The 24,364-nt window shown below is 45.1% G+C and overlaps 1 protein-coding gene across 6 annotated transcripts in view; it reads left to right on the forward strand.

The window, feature by feature from the left end:
- The window catches only part of HOXD3 (homeobox D3), a 51,243-nt gene that overhangs the window by 23,323 nt on the left and 3,556 nt on the right, over positions 1-24,364 (forward strand). For 3 of the 6 annotated variants that reach the window (XM_083411554.1, XM_083411558.1, XM_083411555.1), the window contains one exon: positions 20,934-21,567. In XM_083411554.1, coding sequence (XP_083267680.1) covers positions 21,012-21,567 — 556 coding nt within the window. In that variant the 5' untranslated portion in view covers positions 20,934-21,011. Of the gene's footprint in view, positions 1-9,655; positions 9,733-10,265; positions 12,388-13,370; positions 21,568-24,364 lie in introns of those variants that run through there. The other 3 variants (XM_083411557.1, XM_083411559.1, XM_083411556.1) reach the window with 3 other exon arrangements.

Below are 24,364 nucleotides of genomic sequence, written 5' to 3' on the forward strand. Positions count from 1 at the left end.
GGGATCTTAGCGTGGTCTGTATTGTTTTCTCCATGCCAAATGGCCACATTGGGTTCATCTTATAATCGCATAGCCCAAGTTCTGAAGGTTTTCCTTGATTAGAAAAAAGAGATGGGAGGGGAGAGAAGAAGAGAGATGGATGTGTCTAAATAATAGGACGAGAGGCACATATTTAATGTAGTGGATCATGGAAGTCACGGCAGTTTCTTTTGTGCTTTTTTCCCACCAAAGTAAGCCAGCAGGCTTATTTGGAAGACAGTCCTTAGACGATCGGTAGGGCTTACTTTGAGGTATTTAGGATCGGGGTCTTAGAAGGCTGTGTTCTTTTGTGTTGGGTCCCCTTCTTTGTTCTCTCTCTCTCTCCTCTCTCTATTTAGTTGAGTCTACTTCTCAGACTCTTACGGGGGCTCCCCTTGAATATCTGCCCGTCCGTGATATTAAAGATGGATATTCCTGCATTCACTGCGCGTCATTGTCTATGACAAAAAGCGCCCAGTTCATACATAGTGGAGACGTCTTCTTTTCTGACGCCTTCACGTTGAGAGGCTGAAAAGGTATTTTACTGAAGTTCGGGCTAAATTGTAGAAACAGGTTCATCCAGAGGACACGTTTTCCTCCCTTCGATTCGCCGTATTTCAGCCGGGAGGAATGACCTCTGAACCCTTAACCTCTTGGACCTGGAGTTCCCCTTCCTTTTCTGCTGGCACCGAAAAAAGGACCAAGAGAAAAACAGGGCTTGTTGTCAAGACCTGGCCTCAAATTTGGAGATCTAAACCCTAAAATCATTTTTATTTTATTTTTTAAAGCGGGGAAGCATCCTCCCTAACCCCAGATTTTCACTGTGCTCAGATTTCATCAAGTCCCTTTCGAAATCCTCCTCTCAACACAAGCTCTAGGTTAGATTGATTTAAAAACAGGGAAACCAACCATTGTTTACATATGGCCTGTCTTGAGTCGTTTTGTCCCATGGAAGCGTGTTGTTTGGGAAAGAGAAGTCAACAAGCCTAGCTTCCTTGCAGTCTAAAGCCCAAGGCAAGACTGCCTGAGCTTCGCTGGGCTTAGTAAACGTCGGGTCCCTGGGCACGTTGATTCGGAAGTAAATCCTGCGTTCAGTGGGGTATTCTCTAGTAACCGCGCAGAGTAATATCCTAGAAAGTAAGTAAGGTTGTTGTTGGTCGGCATAATCTGGGAAATGGGAGGGAAGGAGAAAATGGATTTCCTTTGTGTGTCTGCGCGTCTCTCCATCCTGAACACGTTTCACTAGGAAGTTCTGGTCCATCGGCTTTATTGGCCTGGACTTCTTCCTTAAACGTGCTCAGGATTGCGTTCGCGAATCCTTTGTATATTTACTCAGAAGTAGGTGTCGCTGATTTCAATGGGGCTCAATCTATGGCAAATATGGCCACGCTGCCGCTGAAGGTTGGTTTAGCAAAAGGGAAGAGGCAGTAATGCTCCACTGCTTGCAAGGAAACAATCCCTATTAAACCCAGTGGAACTTGCTTCCGAGTAAACATGTTTCCAGTGGGGCTGTCAGTAGGACAAATTTGACTTCACAATGTAGCTCATCCATCCCCAACCCAAATGACGTGAACTGAAGAACGTGTGAAGAAGAAAGGGGTGGGGGCAGAACTCGGCCAAAGTCCTTTTGTAATGTAAATGTCCTCTGGACAAATGTTTGGTTCAAACTCTTAAAGTTGTGTTGGGGGGGGGGGAATCCCCTTTGAGCTCTTTCTTCTTCTTCTTGAAGTCTTAAATCTTGGTCGCAGTGATGTTGGTCCACTCTTGAAAGAGAATGATGGGAGAGTATCAAAGGGTTTCTGCTTGATGTAAACATTTGGCCAAAAATGATTTTAAAAGAAAACGACGCACACAACCTTACCATCCCATTCATTTCCTACAAACTCTTCTCACTTTCCTGGGGGTGAGTGGAGTTGTTGATGAAAGTGATTATAATGATGGTACTTGTTTTGAACTATGCAGAGATCATTCTGCTACCACACTGAAGATTGTAGGGGAATCTTTTCTTTTCCCCTTGGAGACACAAAGTTGTATATTATTACCATGACCTCTGTGATTAAGCTGCGTTGTCTCTACGGCAGTTGTGACCCTGAGATGTTTTCTAGACTTTGCCAATGTTTTTTTGCTGCCTCTGATTAAAGAACTATTTATACAAATTGTTTTCCGTCTAAGTCCTTTTTAAGCATACATGTTTGACACGCACACACCGAAATAAATACTGGTATTCTATTGTACCTCAATCAAAAAAGCTTTGAATTGATAGCGACCCAAGAGAGGCGTGCTATCTTCTAATATCCTCCCTTGACATGTTTGCCATCTTATAGTAGAACTCTACAAACAGTAGCTAATGAAGTATGCAGGAAGAACCTATCTTATCCTATCCTGTATTGAGAAGTAAGTATCGCTGATTTCAATAGGGCTTATTTCCAAGTAAGGGTGCAAAGGCTTGCTGCCTTACATTGGAAACCCAATTATGTTTATATTAAACCCACTGGGCTCCACAGGCTTGCTTTCAAGTAAGTTTGCATAGGACCTTTCAGCTCAAGCATATTGACTCAGAAGTAAATTTCACTAATCCCAGCTGCAGTTGCTTCCAAATAAATTTATTTAGGGACACAGTCAGTTTTGGAATGAAACCTCACTGTTTTCAGTGGAGATTATGGCTGATTAATTGTGGATAGGGAAGGGGGGCATGTGTTTCAAAAGCTGTGGCAACCGCCATTTACATTTAAATGTATTTATTTTACATATTTCTATCCCGCCTTTCAGCCAGGCTCCTAGGATGGTTTACAAAAATAGGAGAAAGGAAGGGGGGAAATAAAAATATATAATAGGTGACAGCATGTTAAAATAGGCTGTGACTTTGCCTCCTTTCACTCTCTTTTGCTAAGCCTTTAATATTATCAGATATATTTGACAGTATCCTACTTATCTCAGTGGGACTTACTTCCAAGTTTTCGCCATGATCCCCAAAAACTTGTAACTACTTCCTTAAGTGCCTATGCAGCTTGGGTGGCCTTTCTCAGACAGCAGGCCCTCCTCCAATCTCATAACAAGCTAATAGGGATTTTGAAAGCATTTTGTGTGTGTTTGTATGCAAACTCTCCCAACTTAAAAACAACAATTTTCCTCCTGCTCAACACAGCACCTAGGTGAGATTAATTAAGCTCTTTGGATCTGGTCCAGTGTGTTGAAGATTAGAGTGCCAATTATTGCTAAACCCTTTTAGTCAATTTTTAGGGCATCAAGACTCAATCTGAAAACCCATACTCACTTCTGAGTATAGTGGGTGGTTGTATTCTCGGTATTGATACACTGTAAGGCACACAAGTAGCTGTAAGGGTAGGCCAATATCATTATTAAATGTCACAGATGGGAGCCTGAGGATGAAAGGTGATGGCATCCCTAAGGCCTCCTGATGAGCTCATGGCTGATACAAGATTTGAATACTATGGTACATTGCTCTACACACCACATCTCATATTTGATTGGCAAAAGATGCAAACACACACACTCCCTCAGACTTAAAAAGTTTGCCTTCCCTGCTCTCAGGTGAATTGCTTCCCAGAAATGCAATCCTATACTGTACATGTCTTTTTAGAGGTAAGTTCCATTGGGTTCATTTGTACTTACTCCCAGGTAACTGGGTAGTGGATGTGTTATAAGTAATGGATAATAGGTGTTTTTTTCCCCAGCTGAAAATCCAATGCCTGCTTACTTGGGACATATGTTTAATTGAACACCACTGAACTCACTTGCTTGAGAGTAAACACACACAGAATTTGGATATTAGAATTCCAGCAAAATTCACTAATAAGTGGTATTTATTCTCCAGGTGTTTTTTTAGGATTGCAGTTTTAGACAAGAATCCACAAAACAGAGATGTAACCTACATGTCACTAAAAAGTATGGCAGAACTCACCTTGGCTTTAATGGTTTTAACAGTTTTAATGGGGTTGGGATTAGTCTCACTCAGTTGATGAATGGAGTAGTTCCAGAATTAATGCGGCTTAATAACGTGCTGGCAACACAGGAGTCACGATCAAAAATGGAGACCTTCAACACATTGATATAAATTGCCTTCTGTTGTACTTAAGAGCACAATAACAGCTGATCAGACCAAAGCCCCACCTAGTGCAGCGTCCTGTTCTCACAGTGACCAACCAGAGGCTTATGGGGAGTCCACTGCTAGGACCTGGTTGCATCAGCACTCTCACCACTTGAGATTCCCAGCAACTAGTATTCAGAGGCATACCTGCTCTGACACCAATGATAGTACATAGCACATGGCCATCTTGACTAGTAGCCACTGATAGCCTTATCCCACATTATTGTTGCTATGTTAACTGGTAGAAGGTAAGGTCAATTGGACCCATCGTACTTGTTTCTGTGTGATAGGTGGTATTACTATATAGCAGGGTTGCCCAAACATGGGTCTCCAGCTGCTTTTGGACTACAACACCCATCACCCCTAGTTAGCAAGACCAGTGGTCAGGGATGATGGGAATTGTAGTCCAAAACAGCTGGAGACCCAAGTTTGGGAAAGCCTACTGTATATGAGTCAGATCATTCTGTGGAGGAATAACTGCCCAAACCTGAAGTCCACACTCTGCAGATAGAAACAGGCCTCCCCCTTTTTTTGTTCCTAGGAACCTATTATCTTATATTCCTTAGGAATCAATCTGTAGACGACTGGAGCACTCAGAAAGTTCCTGTAGACTTCTAACATGAAAGGCTCCTCCTTCCTTCCGACATAAACACCCCTGACAGCAATAAAGCATTTATCTGTCTAGGAGGTCGATGGCGCTATTTTTATCGGATATATTTTGATTTGTCCCGTCCCCCCCGCTCCCCCGCCTTCTTCCCCCTTTTACACATGTTGACTTGTCTTCTCTTGGAAGAGCAGCCAAAACTGGAGTCCAAAACCAAATCATCCAGCCTGGAAGAATGAAAACAAGGAACCCCCATCCATGTATTGGAGCGAAGTATGATTCCCCCCCCTTTAGACAGGAGAGACTGATGAGGGATTGTTGTGTGTTTGTTTGTCAGCGCACCGCCACAGCCACGAGTGGTAAAGATTCAGGACACAAATTTACGCTGAAGGCTTCTCAGCTGCCTTGTGCTCCTCCCGTTGCCATCAATTCCAGTTTGTATATTGCCTCGCCGCTAGTCCTTATGGTGCGGAAGCGGGGCGGGGCTGGGGGGGGGGAGAGGCAGGATCCAGAACAAATCCTCTCTACAGTATAGTAAACAGGGACTTTTCAATGGAGCGCCTCAAGTAGCTTCCATCGGCCATGTTTGCCAAAGCTCTCTCCCCCCCCCCATTTCTTTTATTTTCTTTCGTGCGTGTGTGTGTGTCAGGAAGATGGTGGTAGTGGAGGAGGTGGAGGAGGAGGAGGAGGAGGAGAGGGTTAAATCTAACCATGTAGACCCAAATCATCTTTTGCTAGGGAAGAGTCACAGCAGACAGCCTCTCAAAGTGCAAGGAAGATGATAAGAATAGATTTTTCTCCAAGTCCTGACCACGTGATGGGCGAAATAATTAATTCAGCGCGTCCCTTAAGAAACACGGAGTCGTCATTAATCTGCCAAGCAAAGGACTCTATCAGACTTGAAAACTGAAGAGATCCCAAGAATATAATATACAAAGGGGCGCAGGCTCTTTCTATGCACACCTAGCTCTTTGGCTACAGCCGAAGGGGGGGAAATTACCAATAATAAAAGAAAGAAAGAAAGCGGAGCTTGGTAGGTACACATTTTCTTTCTTTCCTTTTATATTTCGAAATCCTTAATGAACTTAGCTGTCAAATGTTTGACAAATAGGGGCCCTTCTCCTCCTGATTTGCAACTCTGCCCTAGTCAGAAGCTGTAGTAGGCATATTGGGGGGGAGGGAGACACACCAATGTTTACTCTTTATTATGAGATATTCTGGTACTGAATAAGGAAAGGATCTTTCTATGTTCCACAGCAGAAGAGAAAGAGAGGAGAGAGAGAGAGAGAGAGAAAGGAGGTCTGGCCAAAAGCTGCTTGTGTGGGGAAATGGGTGAAGATTTACTGGTTGTTTATATCTTACTGGGAACAATGATAGCTGTCAGGGCATCTGCTGCCCCATTCTTAAATGGTGAGAAAAGGCCCTGATCTTCTTTTCAAGCGAGGGTCGTAAATTTTTTTTCCCTTTGCGTCATAATAGAAGGCTATAAAACGGAGTTGAAATTTTACCCAAGGCAGACTTTAACCAAGAGATAATGAATTCTAAGGGCACTCCACCGCCGCCACCCTCCCGACCCGGTTAGGCTATACACTATGGTGCCGTCACACAAAGACGTGGGTGTTTTCAGATGTTCCGTTTGGCAATATATTTGCGGGGAGGGATGGCGTTCTGGAACCATTGAGGGGTGGGATACCTGAAGATGGGGACAGTCCCACTGGAGTCGGCATTGAATATTTTGTAGAAGACACCCAGCCAGTCAGTCTGGGTTTTGTTTTGTTTTGGGTGGCGGGGAAAAGACTCGCTTCAGCAAATGGGAATTTTGAACTGCAGTGCCTGTGTCTGTCTATGCATTTGTGTGTGTACACATAGATAGAACTATACACGCAAATACATAGGCACACATACATATATGGGTGTGTATATCACAAAGCCAAGAGCTATCTTCCTAAGCCTTTGGCTGTTTGGAAATGCTTTGTTTTGTTTCTGGCAAGCGGTGTGGTCTTTCTTACGCGTTACTTGCAGAGCTTGTGTAATAATAATAATAATAATAATAATAATAATAATAATAATACATATTTTTATTACTTCCGCTATGTGTCAGGACAAAGACAGAGTTTCCTGCGTTATGAATTATACATTCAAACAATAACACATTAATTCAATTATTCAAAGATGACAAATGCTTTTGGTTTGGGATAGTGACTTAAGAATCAGATTTGCTCTTTCCGAATTCGTCCAGGCGCGCGCGCACGCACAGACACGAGCAAAGTTTATATATATATATCTTTCTGGTTTGTCCCAGAAAGAATCCCAAACTACACAAGAGACAGAGCAAGAGACACAGACAGAGAGGGAGAGAGGCAAAGAAACTCCGAACCTAAACGGAAAAGGCCCTTTAATGATAACGCTGATTCCTGCGTATCGCCCAGTATATTTTATCAGCTTGACAATTGCCGGGTTTATTGTTATAAATCATCGTAAGTAATTCCTGGAAGGGTGCGATGCTGATCGCCTGCGTTTGTGTGTGTGTGTGATGGAGGGGTGGTAGGACGTGGAAGGGGGAGAAAGAGAAAGAAGGAGGCCCATCAAGGACTGTAAATCTTTCCATTTTATTGCTCTATGAACATATGCTTGGACTGAAAAAGCCTTAGATCCTTTACGGAGGCACATCTCGGCCAAACTGGGAGTCCCCCTCACCTCCCGCCCTCTCGGTGAGCTTCACACTTGGCTTGCAGCGTTTTCAGCCTTAATTTCGTAGGGTTGTTGCTTGCTTGTTTGTTTTAGCCGCATAATTTATAGGTGGCCCTTCTGGAAGGTGCGATCTCCCCCCCACCCCCGAAGATATTTAGAAGTCGCTTCTCCCGCTTCTTCTTCAGCATCCTTATTCCTTTTATCTCTGCTTGATTTTGTTAGTATGTTAGGGTTAAATTATTTTTGGAACCAGCTTTTATTTCCGACGCCGTCAGGTTTTACAGCTAGACGAAGAGACATCTGACAGGGAAGAGTAGAGAGCTCCCAATTTAGCTCATATGCTTCGTTCCCACTGGAACCATCGGAGGCAATGGGGTGCAATCCTGAGTACCTGGGATTTACCTGGAATTATGTCTCACATTCAGGAGCTTACTCCCCTGTAAGCATGCATGTAGTCAGACTCCAGAAATGCAAAAAAACGCGGTTGGATCCTGCGCCCGCAGGTTTTAAGTGACAGCAGATTCTTGAATATGAGTTTCTGCCTGAGCTTTGATAACAGGACTACAATTTATCTCCTCTTCCACCACCCACCCACCCCGTGTGTGTGGTGTGTGTGTGTGTGTGTGTGTGTGTTTAAAAAAAGACTGGTTTGCGAAGTCAGGATAAAGCAGAGTAATTTAGATAAATGCTACCACACACTTATGGTGCGTATTGTAAGGTAATACATTACAGTCAGGTTCCCCATGCTTTGGATGCTAATGAAATCTTAGGAGATTCTAGATTAGGTTGGGCGCTTTTATAGCTCCAAGTTACTTTTAGAGACACCAGACAAAAGAGCTGTAATAGTAATCATCATCATCATCATCATCATCATCATAGTAACAACAACGCTGCGCAATAATCTGACTTGCTTCGGACATTATTTGTGTGACAAACTCGCGAGATGGTTGTATCTGAAGAAGGTTTCTACACAGACATAAATACAAGCGAGAGTTAGGACAGAGATTGCAGGACAGAGATCAGATGTTTCCCCAACACCAGGAGCTCTCTATTAAGCAATGAAGACAAGGTTGATCTTCAACCTTCATCGTAGACCAAACCCAACTCTGCCGAATTTGTTTGTCCCCTACAACAACAAAAAAGGTGAAAAGAACGAGATTATTCTGTACAGTGCAAGGGTAACTAGGACAGAGTTACAGCCACCCTCTATCGTCAGTGGATTTTACAGAAATAGCAAAGCAAGGCAAGCCCACACATCTTCCTTCATTATGAAACTATAATTATTATTTTGAGGAGCAATGGGGAACAAGCCCCACCCCTACTATTAACATGAGCCCCCCCCCCCCCGCAATTCGTTTTGATCGCGGGTTATTATAACCCTATAGAAATCCTGGAGCCAAATTTGCTGTGATGTTGGTTCAACTTGCCGCGAATATCCGACAAGGTCTGCAAACCCCCTCCCCAACCTCAACCCCAATCTCTCCCTCCCTCCCGCCGCCGCCGCCCCCCACGCCCGCTCCTCCTCATCACCATCCCTACCTACTCTGTGAAATAGTTTGCTAAGGTGATGGAGCCAATGTGGATTTCTAAAGAGGGCTCTGAAAACTACGCTGTGTGTGTTATGCCCCTGGGCACTTGGACGGTGAATGGACACCTTGACTAGAGCAGGTTATTACGACTCGCTCCCCGCCCCACCTAGGAAGGTTTGTGGGTGCCTTTGGCCCTGTGGGTTAGCCCACGCCAGCTCCGCAGCCACCTAGACCGAGGATACATGGGGGAGGATTTACAGAGGATAACCCCAGTGAAAGTTCCAGCCTTAATCAGAACCATCTCCTCTCTCAGGATCACGTGAACAAATATGCTTATATTTTAAGGCAGCGCCTGTTTTTCTTATTACCGAAGGCTTCTTCGGCGGCTCTTTTTTTTAAAGATAATATATATATAGCTATCATTGAAAAGATTATGGGTATGTGGCCTCATCGCTTGTTATTTACAAACAAAGCAAAACGATAAGCTTGACCAGCTGGCTTTATTTTTTTATTCCATGGGGTTGATTGTGAAGGATTTTCGAAATTATTATTAAACCTAACGAACTCAGAATCCATTCGCCCTCTTTTATTGGAGCTGCTGCAATCTTGGCTTGCTCTTGAAAAAATATATTCTACCGGGAATACTGGTCTATGGAAATGCTCGAGCAGACCCGCAAGATCAGGTTTAGGAGTGTATTGTCTGCAGAACAAAGGAGGAAGGATATATCTTGCAAGCTGAAAGCGCGCAATTTCTGACCGAAGAGGACAGTTTTAGGATACAGGTAAGCGACTGCATGAGCTTGAACAAAGATGGAATCCTGAATCCCAGATCCCTTTTTTCCCCTGCCCGCCCCCCACTCCCCACCACCACGGTAATGGGAGATGAAATAGAACGTGCTATAGAACTATATATATGCACGTCTAGACGTAATAATATGTTTTGTTGTTGTGGAGGCTGTAGTAGTAGTAAACTTAGGGTTTTTCTGCGTTGCATTTCCCCAGCCCAAGACATCAAGTGCTGGGGTGACCTGGAAGTGGGGGGGAAAGAGGATTTTCCATTAGGCAATTCAGAGGAAGACATATATTTGTGTTCAAGCAAGAAACCAAAAACTAACAGTTTGGGTTAGGATTCATGACCTATGGCAAGCATCCTATGCATTTCGATGGCTCTAGACTGCTCTGTTAGCCTCGGACTGTCAGACTTAATGGAATTCTCTCTCATTCACTGTGTGTGTGTATATACACATGCATATATATATATATATATATATATATATAAATTCTAAACACAGCTAGTGGAAATCGTGTCACTGCCTATTGCTTCTGGTGGCTCTTTCTGGAAACGTTGACTCGCCCTTCATACTTCGCGTTTGTTTTACAATGAATCTGTCACCTTCTCTGAATTGTTCCCTCCCGCAAGAAACAAACAAAAGCAAAATGCTGGGAGAGGGGGGGGGACACTTTTTTGTTATACTTCTGATATATTTTTAATGGCTCCATCTACAGCGGCGTTTCCTAGGGTCTGTGTATCTGCCCGTGTGTATGAACCACCCCATAATCGAAAGAAATAAGAGCTACAACTCATCAGGGTTAGGCGCAACCAATCCCACATATGGTAACGAACAGTGCAGCCGCATCTGCGCAGCCTGTTTACTCGGAAGTAAATCCCACTGAATTCAACGGGACTTACTCCCTAGGTGCCTTTGGGACTGCAGCACAGGTGTACTGAGCTCTGTGCTGGACTGCGGCCAATTGCCATCAAGCAGGGATCACATTATTAAAAATATCGAGTGGGTGGATAGCTCATTTGTCTTTTACTCCGTTTCTTTACATCCAAAGAAACTCGATCCTGTTTAAAATCAGGGGCCTTAAAAGCCACTCCGGTTTAAATTCACTTTGAGAGCAGTCTTGCACATTGAACTCAATGCAGATCACTCCCAGGTAAGTAAGGAAAGGATCGCTGTCTTACTTGGATTTCAGTCTAGATGATTTCAGTGGGAATTTACAGCTAGCACTGCCAATGGCATCCCGATATTCTTGAATCCACAGCATTTTTACCTGGAAAAATCGAACTGATTTCAATGAAAACTTGCTGCATCGTAAGCGTGCAGCGTTCTGCTCATGCAACCCAGTCTTAATGGACGTTCACTTACAAGTTAAGTCCAACTAAGTTCAGTGGGACTTGCTCCCTAGGAAGTAATGCATTGCTTTCAGCTCATCGTATGACCATGTAGAAAAGGAATGAATAGACACATGATCTTTTTGTCGCTCACCCACTCAAGTTTCCACCACCCCGCACATCCTACACATAGTGTTAATTCGTATTATTTTCTCTAAACAATGGAAAGGGGAAGAAAGCAGCACTTTGGTAAATGTTCTGCGCTGGTCTCTATCAGAAGAGGTTTCGAAGCAAGCGACTTTCCCACCCCACGCCCCATTCATTCCACGCACCTTTAGAGTCCCTTTTGCCTCCAAGCTGCGGGCCTGACAAGTTAGTCCGCTGAATCCAATTACGACAAGCGGCATTTCATTTCCTTACGCGGCGGAGGAGTCGCCTGCTTGGAACTTCACCTAAAATTTCAATCATCTCTCTATCTTGGAGTGGGCGCGCGCTGGGGAATCCTCAGAGATCGGCCCTGGGGTCTCAGCAAATCCCTGACAGCCCTTGGGGGAGAGCTCAGGCTTGAGGTCTCTTTCTGGAAGCCGCTTCTGCTCAGGAGGCGCCCAAGGCTGCGGCAGAAGACAGGAAACTCGGGCGACAGTTTGCGCATCAAAACAAACCCCAAACTAGCCCGTTAAACATTTGCTTTTGCTTACTCTTTTGTTTGTTAAAGAGAGAGAGAGAGTTTCCCATCAGCCTCTTTCTGCGTTGTCTTATTGCTGCTGTAGAAGGATTCAGAAGTCGATAATTAATTAGACACAAAATGAAAACTTACCACGTTAATCAACAGCAGGTAACAATGTCTGCCTTTTTTTGTATGCGCAAATAATGATCCTTCAGCTCAGGGGCTTCTCTGATGCTGACCACACCCCCCCCCCTTCAACTTAAGCTTTCTTCTTATACTGTACACACACACACGCACAGAGGCACGGCTTATTTCTAATGAACTGCGTTTTTAAAGGGGTTAGGGCGAAAAAAATAAATAAAACCACTTAAAGTTGACGTCCGCCCACGTGGATGTATTATATAAGACGTTTGCTGGGCACAGGCCTTGGAAGACCAAAGACCTGGTTAGAGCATCGTGTGTGACCAGCCAGCTCCACTTCCCCACAAACTCCACTTTGTCGGCATAAATTAGAGGTGGCTCGGGGAAAGAGGGAAGGAAGGGGCTGCTTTGCTTCCCAGTTGGGCTTGGAGAGGGATAAGAGAAGAAAAGTTGGAATCTCGATTCCTTGCCAGCTCTTGGAGGGGGCTTCCACTGGTTGTTCATTAAGTGGTGAGTTATTGCTATACAAGCCAAAGGTCATTTCAAAGGCTTATGCTTGTTAGATATTTCTCTTTATAATGACCCAGGCTTCATCGAGGAGGGATTCCCCCCCCCCCGCCTGCCCACTTGCCCTACCTACTAGCTCTGTTAATGTTCTTCAAAGTTCTTAGTTGGCAGATTTCCGATGCGAAATGGTAACGGTAGCCCCAAATTAATGGCGCGAGCTGCTTTTCTGGGGAGGGAGGGTGGGTAAATCACTCCTTAGCATCAGCAAAATAATAATAATAATAATCTGGCTGCGTCTTGCATGGAGCAGCCCTCATGTGAAAAGTGCAGAAGGGCTGCTAAGATTCTGGAAGGGGTGTGTGATGGCCGGGCTTTTCTCCCTGTGACATACCCAAGCTCACTACATCCATACATAATGCATGAGCCTCGGGTTATGGCGCGGGGGTCTCCCTGCTAGCTTTCCATTCTTCGGAGTAGAATGCTGTTGCCTTCAATCCTATTTTCCTTGTCTTCATACGCCTGATGCATATGGCTTTCTGGGGCGCGGGGTGTACTGGCGCTGGAGTACACCAAACCCACTTTTTGTAGGTGCTTGTAAAGTTGCTACTCACAACAACTACAATTTTTGGGGAGGTATTTCTTCTCCATTCTCAGCCGGGCACATAGAGATGCTATGGAGCCCTGTGCGTGTGAAAAAGATTCTGAAAGTTTGAGTTCAGGGCTTCTGCAATTCCTTATTTCCCCAAATGGTTAAATATTAGGGGGGGGAGAGAGAGAAAGGCATGTGTGTGTGCATGGATGCGTGTGACTCTGATTCTGTGTAGATTTGCACACAGAGTATATCCAAAGCTCAGAAAGTTGCCCCAGCACTTCTGGTATAATATTTCAATAAAAAGAAAATTAGACATTATTTTTAACAAAGAAAAAGAAACCCGCTTAAAACCGTAAAGTCAAAGAGGACTGCGCACCTATCTGGGAGCACGTCCCATTGCATTATACATGTAAGAGTGAATAGCTCTGCCTAATATATACATTATTTATGATGCCCCTGGTTAAAAATGCGGGGGGGGGGGGCTGGATCCACTGAGTTTTCCCCTTTGTTCCAGGTACATCTCCACGTTTTTTCCAAAGGAATCTGAAGAGCCTATCAAAAGTGTTACAGATAAAATACAGTACAAGAAAAAACGTAACTGTGGTGAGTGTTTTGTTTTTTAAAAAATATGGTTTCGGCTACCTTTGTTACTTTTCTTTCTCCACGTGAGGTATACCAGTAGATGATGGATTTTAAATGGAGCAGGAAGCGTGTATTTGTGTGTGGGGGGGAGGGGAATCCTGGCAGTTCATCCCCCTAGGAGCACTAATACACATGATATAAAGTAACTGACAATCGATTTTCAAAAAAATAAAAAATAAAAATTGTTAATATTCAGTGGCCTCAAACAAATACTTGGAGTACATAGATAAAAGGTTATTGCCACGGAGGTTATTTTTTTTGCCTAAGCAGAATTGATATCCTATCATGCCGCTTCAGTAGATCATTATTAAAGATGGTGGTGGGCTAGGAAAAGCCTTTGATGAAGCTGTACCACAAGGATCCTGCTCGGTCCCACAAAACGCAGATGCCAGCGACCGTCTAAGGACATGAAACCAAAGGCTGGAGGAAAATGTAGTCATGATTCCGCACTAGTTAAGCATTTCAAATATCTGGCGCTGAACACTGTTGGGTTTTAACGTGCTCCGTTTTTAATGGATCATGCCCCGTTCCCCCAACTCGAGGTTTACAACACAGTTACGCTGGAAGTAGATTTGCTCAAGAAGCTCTTAATATGTGAGCAAAGCTCATCTTTAGTGTTAAGATAGCTCTCTTCCCAGCACGACGTGTCTTCCCCAAGGCTACAGATGAAGTCTATGCCTAGATAGATAGATATATACAGTATATATACACACACACACTGTATATATACGCCCTTCGAGCCAATGTACTGAGAGAGCATGACTATGTTGCAGACTGCGAGTTACTGGAAACAAACAGATGAGCAGAAGGAAGAGGAGAAGCATCTACATATCATCATAACGCATGAGCTCCTGTGTACAAGCTCATAACACCGAATATACACAATGCCTCTGCCAGCATGGCGGTGATAGCCAAAATGATCCAGTAGGACGGTGATAGAATATGGCAGTTATGGTCAATTTACATCCATCACCCATTTCTCTCTCCCCCTCCCTCGAAGAATAGCTCATTTCCTCAGGCTCTTTCCTGGCGGCCGCAGCGGATCGCTCGGTTCAACCCTGCATTTCTTCCCAGCAAAGACCCGGAGAGTCCTTCCGTCGGTAGAAAAGGGCTTCTCCTGGACTTAGAGGTTGCCACGGCGCGGTGTAAATATCAGCCTTGCTTTAGAAGCGGGGAAAGCGCCAAAAGGACAACGGCTCGGCCCTTTTATATACTGATCTGCCCCCTCGTAGGCTGCAAGAGAAGGGAAATTTTCTGCAGACTGGGGCATTCTTTCGCCTGTCTCCCCTTCCTACGCAGCCTGTCTTACACTCCGCCGTGCCCAGGTCTTTCCCCTCCCCCCCCACCAGCCCCCTTCTTTTTCTTTCTCTCTCCTTCTCCTACTTCTTCTTCCCCCCTTCGCTGCTTTCATTCCTTACTGAAGCGTTTACTGCCCTAGCGCCAGCAAGTCATAAATTTTGCTACACAGCACCGTGACAGGTGCATTGATATGCGCAGTGAGAACTCCGGCTGCTTATTAACCACTCCTCCGGCCTCCCTCTCTCTCTCTCTCTCTCTCTCTCTCTTACTGCTTTTTATTTATTCGGGATCATATTAGGTATTGATCCCCAGCAGAATTAAGTGTAGTGGACGCATTAGTAGAGGACTTGCTTCGTATGAATATGCGGGTTGGGGATCCGATCGAACGCAATTGTCAGCGCCCGGGAACTTGTCAGAAGCGGAGTTTGGGGCTCTTCTGGGGCACGTGGTGTTTTGTGCGTGGTGGTGGGGTGTGTGTGTGAGAGAGAGGGGTGTGTGGAAGGGGGTAGGTAGTTGCTGAGACTCTCATTCTCCGCCCCCACGCCCCGTAGTCAGTTTGATTTGGAGAGATTATTCCTCGCAGTGGATTGAGAGTAGTAGTAAGGGAACAATGGGATCCATTACTCTGCCTAATAGCACAACGGTTCAGACAAGGTTAACCTCTCTAGATGCTTGCAAAAGGAAATTCGAAACACGGGCACGGATATTTTGTGGCTTCCTTAGACTCGGGAGCGAATTCTGCTCTCTGCTCTGCCTCCCACGCAGCTTGTAAACAGTTCGGGCCAAACCACTAAGTGCTTGGGTGTTACCTACGAAAAGAACCCCCTTGCTTTTAGCGTATGACATCCTGGCAACAGCAAAACGTGCCATTAGGGTGGTGGTTGTTGTTGTTGTTTTAAAAGAGAGAGGGGAAGGAAAGAAAATAAGGAAAGAGGGAGAAAATGTGTGTGTGCGCGCGCGTGTAGATCTAAAAAGATGAGCCACCAAACAGTAGAGCATTGTCCATGTGATTTATGGCCCTTTGCCTCCTTGTTAGGTTCAAGCAGAGTTCACAAGCCGTTGGTATTTCAGAAAAGAAATAAAGCTCCTCAGTTTTGCAGCAATATTCTCTCTGAAGGCTTCGTGCGCTATTTGGGAGAGACCTGGTTTTGGTGAATGAAGCAGAAGGCAGCGGTAGGGTGCTGGGTTGGAATAAACAAAAACAATTCAGAGCAGACTACCAGTGAATTTGTAAATGGCTGAGGGTTGAACTTTCTGATTATAGATGATCATCCGTGAATAAATAAGTGATTCAACGTGATTAGATACATGGAAGGAAATCATGTAACTCCTTATTGGTCTTTCTTCATCTTTGTTAAAAATTAACAAATCCGTATCCTTCTTGTATTTCATGGCATTTTGCAACAAACCGTATGTGTTTATAGATATAAATTTCTTCCAGTGTTTGAGGATAACACTTCATGCATCTGATGAAGGGGACTTCAAGACCAAGAAAGCTTATGCCACAATAAATGTGTCAGCCTGAAAAGTCCCACGAGACTTCGATGTTTTTGTTGTAACAGACTAACACTGCTACCCCTTCTAGAAGTGCTCACTATATTTTAGATTTCTGAAGGAGGTGGAATGGATATATGGAATATGTCCTAAATTGTATTTTATTTAAAGTTGCCTTTTTTAAAAAAAATCACCACTCTTAGGCTGAAATTAATACTGCCTTACCTAGGAACCATTTATCATTTATCCTAAAAAGGTCTTTCCTCTGAGCTGACATGTATAGGATTACACTGTAAGGAACCTAACTGAAAGAACCAAAATGTGTCCAAACCAACCAATCCACCCAACTATTGTTCTCCAGTTTAAAATGCAGGCACCTGGAATGTTTTGTAGGTTAAAGTAAGGGTAGTAGATTATGACAAAGATGAGAAAACATAGTAATTAGGAATGTTTTATGATAAATATGTTGTGTGATAAATTAAGTTGTAGCTATGACATCCATAAATGATTATTGGGGAGTCAGAAAACATATAAGGTGAAAAGTAAGATATCCTATCAATACAAACAATGCAAAACTGTTTGGGGGAGGCTGCTAGTGACAGACATCAGCTTGTCTGGTGTCATTATCAAAACACTACATTTTGTGATCATAAGCTGATTTATTCAGATGTAAACATCCAGATTCACCAGCACTCAGTCAGCTCCCACAGAGAGTTTAATTTCATAGGATTATTTGGGGTCCAAAAATGCAGGGGTTGAAAGCTGTAACCACACAATTAAATAATTGGAAATTGTGCCTTCAGGCTCAAAGGCTTATGAATTGCATCCTTTAGCAAACTTGCTTGAGGGGGTAGCGTTTCAGACAGCATTTGGAGCCGACAACTACTTGCTGCTTGTGATCTTAAAAGATGCAATTCAGTGCACACTTTAACTGTTAGGGGAAAGTCCCATACAAACTCAGTAGAGATTCTAAATAAAACAAGGATGGGATTGGACTGTTTATCACTTACTTGTGAATAAATTTAATTTGAATTAATTCGGTCTTATTTCTGAGGAGTACATTTATAAGTGATGTGCTAGGAACCCACTAATTGCAAATGACACTTTTCATCTTTGGAAATTAGGAGTTTCAGAAAATATTTCCTAGACATCTCAGTTCTAAGCACAGATGTAAAATCAACGGACTGGCCTATTAAAAACATACTGTATGCATCATACAAGGTATCCAAACTATACACTGATAAGCAATTATCTATTTATCTATTGAATTCTGCTCCTAAAAGCTTGGGTCTCCATACATTCCCCAATCCATTTTATCTCCAGAATTTCCCCATAAATTAGTTTAGTTTGAGATATAGTGGCTGGCCCAAGTTACCCAGGGTGCTTCTGGGTTTAATGGAGAAACGAACCCAAGTTTTTCCAGTCTAAGCCCATAACTCTGAGCACCGCACACATATTTTTATATTTGGGGCCACAGATATGTCTAAGCACACTCATCAGAATCTAGAAAATAAGGGGGGGGAGTGGTCTTTCGCCATAATTGAAGAACAATCCCTTCTTCCAACACCCACAAAATGCAGGTTTTATATACAGGAAATAGTGGAGATCTAATGCTACATAATACAATAATAAGGGATTTCCCCAACCAGGAATCTTTCCTGCATGGTAGTAAACAAACAAGAGACCTATGCAGCGAAAAACCCTGCCCTGGAAATCGCTTCTCTCTACTTTAGATAGCTTTTGCGTCAAAACAATCTGCAAGAAACCTTAGTTGAAATATCTCTAAAGACTAGGAGCTAAGGTAGCTGACCTATGTATTTCTTCTTTATATTGCAAATGAAAGTTATTGAATGCCCTTAGTTACACTTTAACTTCGTAGAAATCTTCCCAGGAAAAACAAAGCAAAACACCAAGAGACAGGATTTACAATAGAGATGGAATTTTCTCTGGTTTTTCAGGTTCCAGTTCTGGTTCAATCCATCATGTCACTCCTGGCTCACAAATAGTCGCGCGCATGCGTGACTTGAGGAAAAAATAAAACCCCAAGGGTGGGGGAGTGAAGAGACAAAAAAGGAACAACAACAAAATGTTGGTTAATATTTACACCAAAATGGCACAGGGATCGAATGTAGATCACATAAAAAATGCCTCCGGGAAAATAAAGAGATATATAATAATATAGTAGAAGAAAATAATATTGTAGAAGTGTTTGGTTTTCGAGCACCGTAAAAATATATATGGAAAAGCAGTAAGAATTTGAAGGCTAGAAATCACTTGAACAAACTTATTTTTGTAACAGCTGATCCAAGGTAATTTAGAACGCCAAGCTAAATGAGAATTCTTCCTTCTTTGCAAAATACCTGTTCCTTTAAAAAACAAACATCCACACCCATTACATTGGGAATAACATCAGTTTATTGTAATAGTAAAATAAAGTTATGAAAAGCCATCCTTTAACACTCTGTTTTTGGGAAATCAGGGGCAAACATTTCACTCCTCCTCACCCTAGCTGGACAAAGGGAACATTGTACAGAAGGATCTATGCCTTCCTAACTCGTCAGAGACCCGTTTATCCATTACTGTATTCGGCTTGGTCTGGGCATTCCCTTTAGTTGTAGAGTCACCCACCCCGTACACTGTTAGTTGGAGGCCGGTACAATTTATTTCAGAGTTGTACACTTCCAGCTGCCTGTGCTCTCCATCAAGGTGCAAGAGTTCAAAACCCATGCCACTGTGGTATAATGGCTCTGGGCCACTCATTTTTTTATACCCGATTCTCGAAACCTATACCTGGAAGAGAAGAAAACCATTGATTCCAATGGATCTTGCACGCCGGTTAACTGTGTTTAAGAGCGGGGTGCATTGCTAATTGTGAGAGCGTGCAAAAACCGTCCGTGGGAATTGGCAGGAGAGGGCACCCAGTTACTTTCTTGCTAGGGGAGAGGGAGGAGCAGTGATGAGGGAGAGGGGGAGTCATATGATAGTCTGGGCTGGGCAGGATTTCCGACAAGGGACCAAGCGGAAGAGGCGATGCAAGGATACTGTATGAGGGTTGTTTACCACGTGGTGCATGTGTGAAAGAAACCGTGAGGGATGGGGACTGTGTGCAGGGAAGAAATATAAAGACTACCGTTCTGTGCAGAGTTATGCTACTTTCCTGGCCTTACGCATTTCCTGCCACAACAAAATGCTTTTCTAGGGCGCTACGCTAGAGCTGAACCACTCTTCAGATCCCTGGAAACAGGGATGCCAACTTGAATAAAATATGGGGAAGGGGCCGCAGGTAAACCCCGACCCACATAATTGATCACATGACATGGCGCGCATACACGGTTTAAATGACAATTTCTATCAACTTTGGGAGGAGGGCTGACTCCCTCAAATATTTTACTGGGGGGCTGAAGGGACCTCCTCGGCCCCTAGGAGTTGGTTCCTATGGACCCTTACTGGCAAGGGAGAACGGGTACGAAGATCGTGTGTATGCATGTGTGCGACAAAGCAACTTTCCCCCTCTGTTGGGGAGATCGCTCGAATCTCAGAACACAGCTGGACCACTGTTTTTGTGAGCATTATAAATAAGTTTGCTCCTGTTCCGATACAGCACCATGTGACTGCCTTCGCAGAGCCCTCTGGTTTTGTCCGTTTTGTGCACGCTTGAGAAGGGGCGAGGGGGTGCACGGATTGCCTCTGGATTCCACCCAAGTGTACACGTGTGTGTGATTTTCATGGCGCGGTCAAGAGTGCCATATGATCAGAACGTGCCCGAGCCTGTGCGCTTGGCCCTAGTATAGATCATGAACGTATGAAGAGATCTGTAGTGGTTCCTGGTTTGTGGAAGGCTCTCCCCAGGGAGATTCGCCTGGTGTCTTCGTTACATATTTTGAGGCGCCAGGCTAAAACGCTCCTCTTCAACCAGGTCCTTGGCTGATTAATATTCCACAGCCTTTTAAATATGTCTATGGAAAGGCGGAGTTATTGTTTTGATGTCTTGGTTTAATTATTTACTCGCATTTTATCTTGTATTTTATTCTGTGAGCCGCCCTGAGATCTTGCAGGAGGGCAGTGTATTAATTTGATTAATAAACAATTAATAAGACTTATGAGAGGCGTGCCAAATGAGGCCACGGAAGTGTTTTATGAGGTAGCCTTGTGAACATATGGCTGGCATGTATTTGTGCGTGTGAAGGTGAAATCGGAAGAGTTTGTGTGGTACGTGATGGCGAAACTGGAAAGGAGTGTGAGAAGGTGAAACTGGAATGGAGTGTCTGTGTGTGTTGTGAAGGTGAATTTGGAATGGGAAATGTGTGTGTGTGTGAAACTACAATGGGGTGCGTGTTTGTATAAGAGGGCAGCTGTTCCTGGGCCCTTTGCCCCCCTAGGTAGTTGCCAACGTGTGAGGAAACCACCTCCCGCTTTCCCCTCTCTTCCCCTCAGGCGCGCGCCCTCCCCGCTCCCTCGCTGACGGTTGTCTCGTTTCTCTCTTGTCTCTGCGACCCGCCCCCATCCCGCTTCTCTCTTCCAGGTGGCTTCTGGGGCAGCGACTGGCCGAGGCCCGTGGCGCTAGGGAGGCCAGGCCGCGTGACGGGGTGGGCGGCGGCCCATGTTATTTGAGCGGGCTGCCGAGGCCTTGGCAACGGCGGAGCCCACCATGCAGAAGGCCGCCTACTACGACAACGCGGGCCTCTTCGGGGCCTACGGCGGCTACAGCAAAGCGGACGCCTACGGCTACCCGCCGGGCCCTCCTCAGCCCTACGCCCAGCCCGCCCTGGACACCGACTACCCAGGCTCGGCCTGCTCGCTCCAAGGAGCTGCCGCCGCCGCCATCCGGGCGCCTCCGGCCCACAAGAGCGCCGAGCTGAGCGGCAGCTGTATGCGCCCCGCCGGAGGCGCCCAGGGAGGCCCTCAGCAGCCGCCGGGCCTAGCCGAGCAACAGCAGCAGCAGCAGCAACCGCCGCCTCAGCAACAGGCTCCGCCCCCCGCGCTGCCGTCGCCCTCGCCGCCCAGCAGCAACCCCGCCCACTCGGTTCCCGCCAAAAAGGGCAAAGGCGGAGCCAACGCCTCGGGCGGCTCGGCGGCCACTATTAGCAAGCAGATCTTCCCGTGGATGAAGGAGTCCCGCCAGAACTCCAAGCAGAAGAGCAGCTGCGCCCCCGCAGGTACCCAGTCGAGCTCCACCTCCTGGGGAGCAGCAAGGCCCTTTGTGACCTTCAAGGGGGCTTCCCTTGGTTGCTCCAGGCCAGACACACCGCGAATCAGAGAGCAAGAGGCAGGAAAGAGAGAGCAGCAGCAGGAGGAGTCCTGCCAAGCGAGGCTTTGCATGCGGAAGGTTGCAGGTTCGATTCCCGAGTGCCTCGCTCTGTGATGCTATGCAGAGCCGCTGCCAATCAGGGTTTAGGCAATTTCAGGGGTGCCAACTTGAATAAAATATTGGGGCGGGAGGGGGGAAACACCCAGGTAAGCCCCACCCTGCATAATCATTCACAAGATGTGGTGCGCACACACACCATTTGAATGGCAATGTCCATCAACTTGGGGAGGCAGCCCCCTCAAATATTTTATTGAGGAGGGAGGCAAAGGGACATTGGCCCTTAGGAGTTTGCTCCTATAGACAATGCTATGAAGTGGATTGACCCCAGTGGTCTGGGTTTGGGTTGGATGGACCCAACTGGTCACCTGCAGAGCTCAGGGCAGTTCACAAGCAAAAAACAACAACGTAAAAAGCACAAAATACATTAAAAAAAAACAACAACCCTGAAAACAGTAACAACAAAAGCCAAGCCTGGATAGTTCAGTTGGTGTGATCATGGTGCTGATAATGCCAAGGTTGCAAGTTCAATATAGGACAGCTGCATATTCCTGCATTGCAGGGATCATCATTGACCACTGGTCATCCCTGGTCTTGCTAGTTAGGGATGATGGCTGGAGACCCAAGTTTGGGAAACCCTGGCCTAGATGATTCTCAGGGTGCCTTCCAACTCTATGGATCTATGAATCTAATCCCCTTCCCCTCCACCAGCACACCAAAGGCCCATCTAGTCCAGCATGCTGCATCCTGCAGTGTCTAACCAATGACAATGGGAAGCCTCCAAGCAGCACAGAGCAGCAAGAGCCTTCTTTTGCCACCTTACCCAATAATTGGCAAACTTCCTGAACTTGGAGGTGGTGCAGAACCTTCATGGCTAGTAGTCATTAATATGGGTGTACCCAGTCCCCCCTTTTAACTCCCTGCCCCCCCCCCAATATTGAAGGTAGGAGACCCATCTAGAACATCAGAGACCAGGCTGAGACGTTTATCTGACTCTCCCAGCCCTGCAAGATACAAGTGAGTTGGAGACATCTTGCTGGTCTTTGGGAGAGCCATGTAAATGGAATGACTTGTCTTGGCAACATTTATTTCCTCCCCCCTCCAGCTGTCATTTGAACATTCAGCCAGAGGGCGAATTCTGTGCGACTTCAAAGCCTACATTGATGATTTCATATAGAAATTGCACCAGCCTGAAGATTTCCTCCTTTAATATTGCCCTTCCCTTGCCTCTTCTCAAAGAGGTTAGTTACCCAAGTGCATTTAAGGGCTAAAGTCTCATTTAAATAGATGGGAATTGGTTTTCAGTAAGGATTTTAGTCTGGGGTAGGAAGAGGAAAATTAAATAAAAGTGCAAGGGGGGGGGGAATGGAATTTGAGGAACTCCCGCTCTTTTGTCATTTCAAAGTTTAGGCTCGCAAGGATCCCCACTGCAAAATGCATTGCTAGAAGTATTATTTTAAGGGGTGTCTTCTTTATTGAAAGTGTCATTTGTTTAAGAACTTTAAAAATCGCTAAACATAAGAAATATCCAAAAAGTGTACAAAATGCAAATGCACAACACAAAAAATAAATAAATGAAAATTGATGCAACATACAATATCACCAATTTGCATTCCAAGTGTCCAGCTTTCTTCTGGCACATTGCCGTCATCCACAGACCATAGAGCTTCCTTCTTCCCACAATTCCCACCATTTTGCAACTTATCCATGGTGCTTTACATCAGATTCCACGACAACCTTTCTTTTTCAGAAGGGGAATTCTGGGGAATCTATGAAGCCTGTAATGACGCAAAAGCTATCTTTACCCAAAAGGGAGGAGGAAACAATGAACCAATAAATCCCCGTCTTTATTCTAGCAGACCGGTCTCTTCTCCAGATCCAGAGTGGACCGACCACCCTCCCTCTGTCCCTTACTTACTTACTTACTTTACTTACTTATTTAGCGTTTAGACCGCTCTTCATTCTAAAAAAAGGACAGAGCGATTTACAATAAGCACAATAAAGCAATAAAAGTATCAAATCAGTTATAACTCCCCCATCACAAATAATCAGTAGCGGTCCATCACCTTCTGAGACCTTCTGTCCCCAAGCGTGTGTGGCCTGCTTTTGGCGACTCTGTCCTCTGAAACCATCTTGGTGGTGACAAGGTGGAGACCCAAGCATTCCTCCCCTTATTTGGCATGCAGAAAGTTTACAGACTGTCTAAACCCGAGCAATGTCAAAGGTGTGTACAAAATGCAAACACGCAGTCTAACAAAACATGTGTTTATTATGCAGACACGCTGATGTGGTCGCAGATCCAACCACCGCGACTTTCTCCCTTGTCTTGAAATGGCTGCTGCCAACTTTCCTGGGGAAGGGGAGCGTGGGGAGTTGTAAACCCGGATTCTCCCCCACCCCGCGCGCCCGACGCTCTTCCTATGGGATTCCCCACTCTTCCGTCCTGCTAGTTAGAGCACCGCCTCGGAGCTAATAAACGCGCCTGATTTCCTCTTGTTAGCTGTGCAAGAGGCGGCTGCGGCTGCTCCATTGTCTTCCAAGTTTGGAGGCCTGGGCCCTGCTCCTGTTTGGGACCAGCCAAGAGAACCTTCCCGGGCTCTGTCAGGGATCGATCGATTCTTCCAATTAAGTTAGATGATTTACAACTC

The sequence above is a fragment of the Podarcis tiliguerta genome (assembly GCF_965153285.1).
Source record: "Podarcis tiliguerta genome assembly, chromosome: 1".
NCBI classification, from domain to species: Eukaryota; Metazoa; Chordata; class Lepidosauria; order Squamata; family Lacertidae; genus Podarcis; species Podarcis tiliguerta.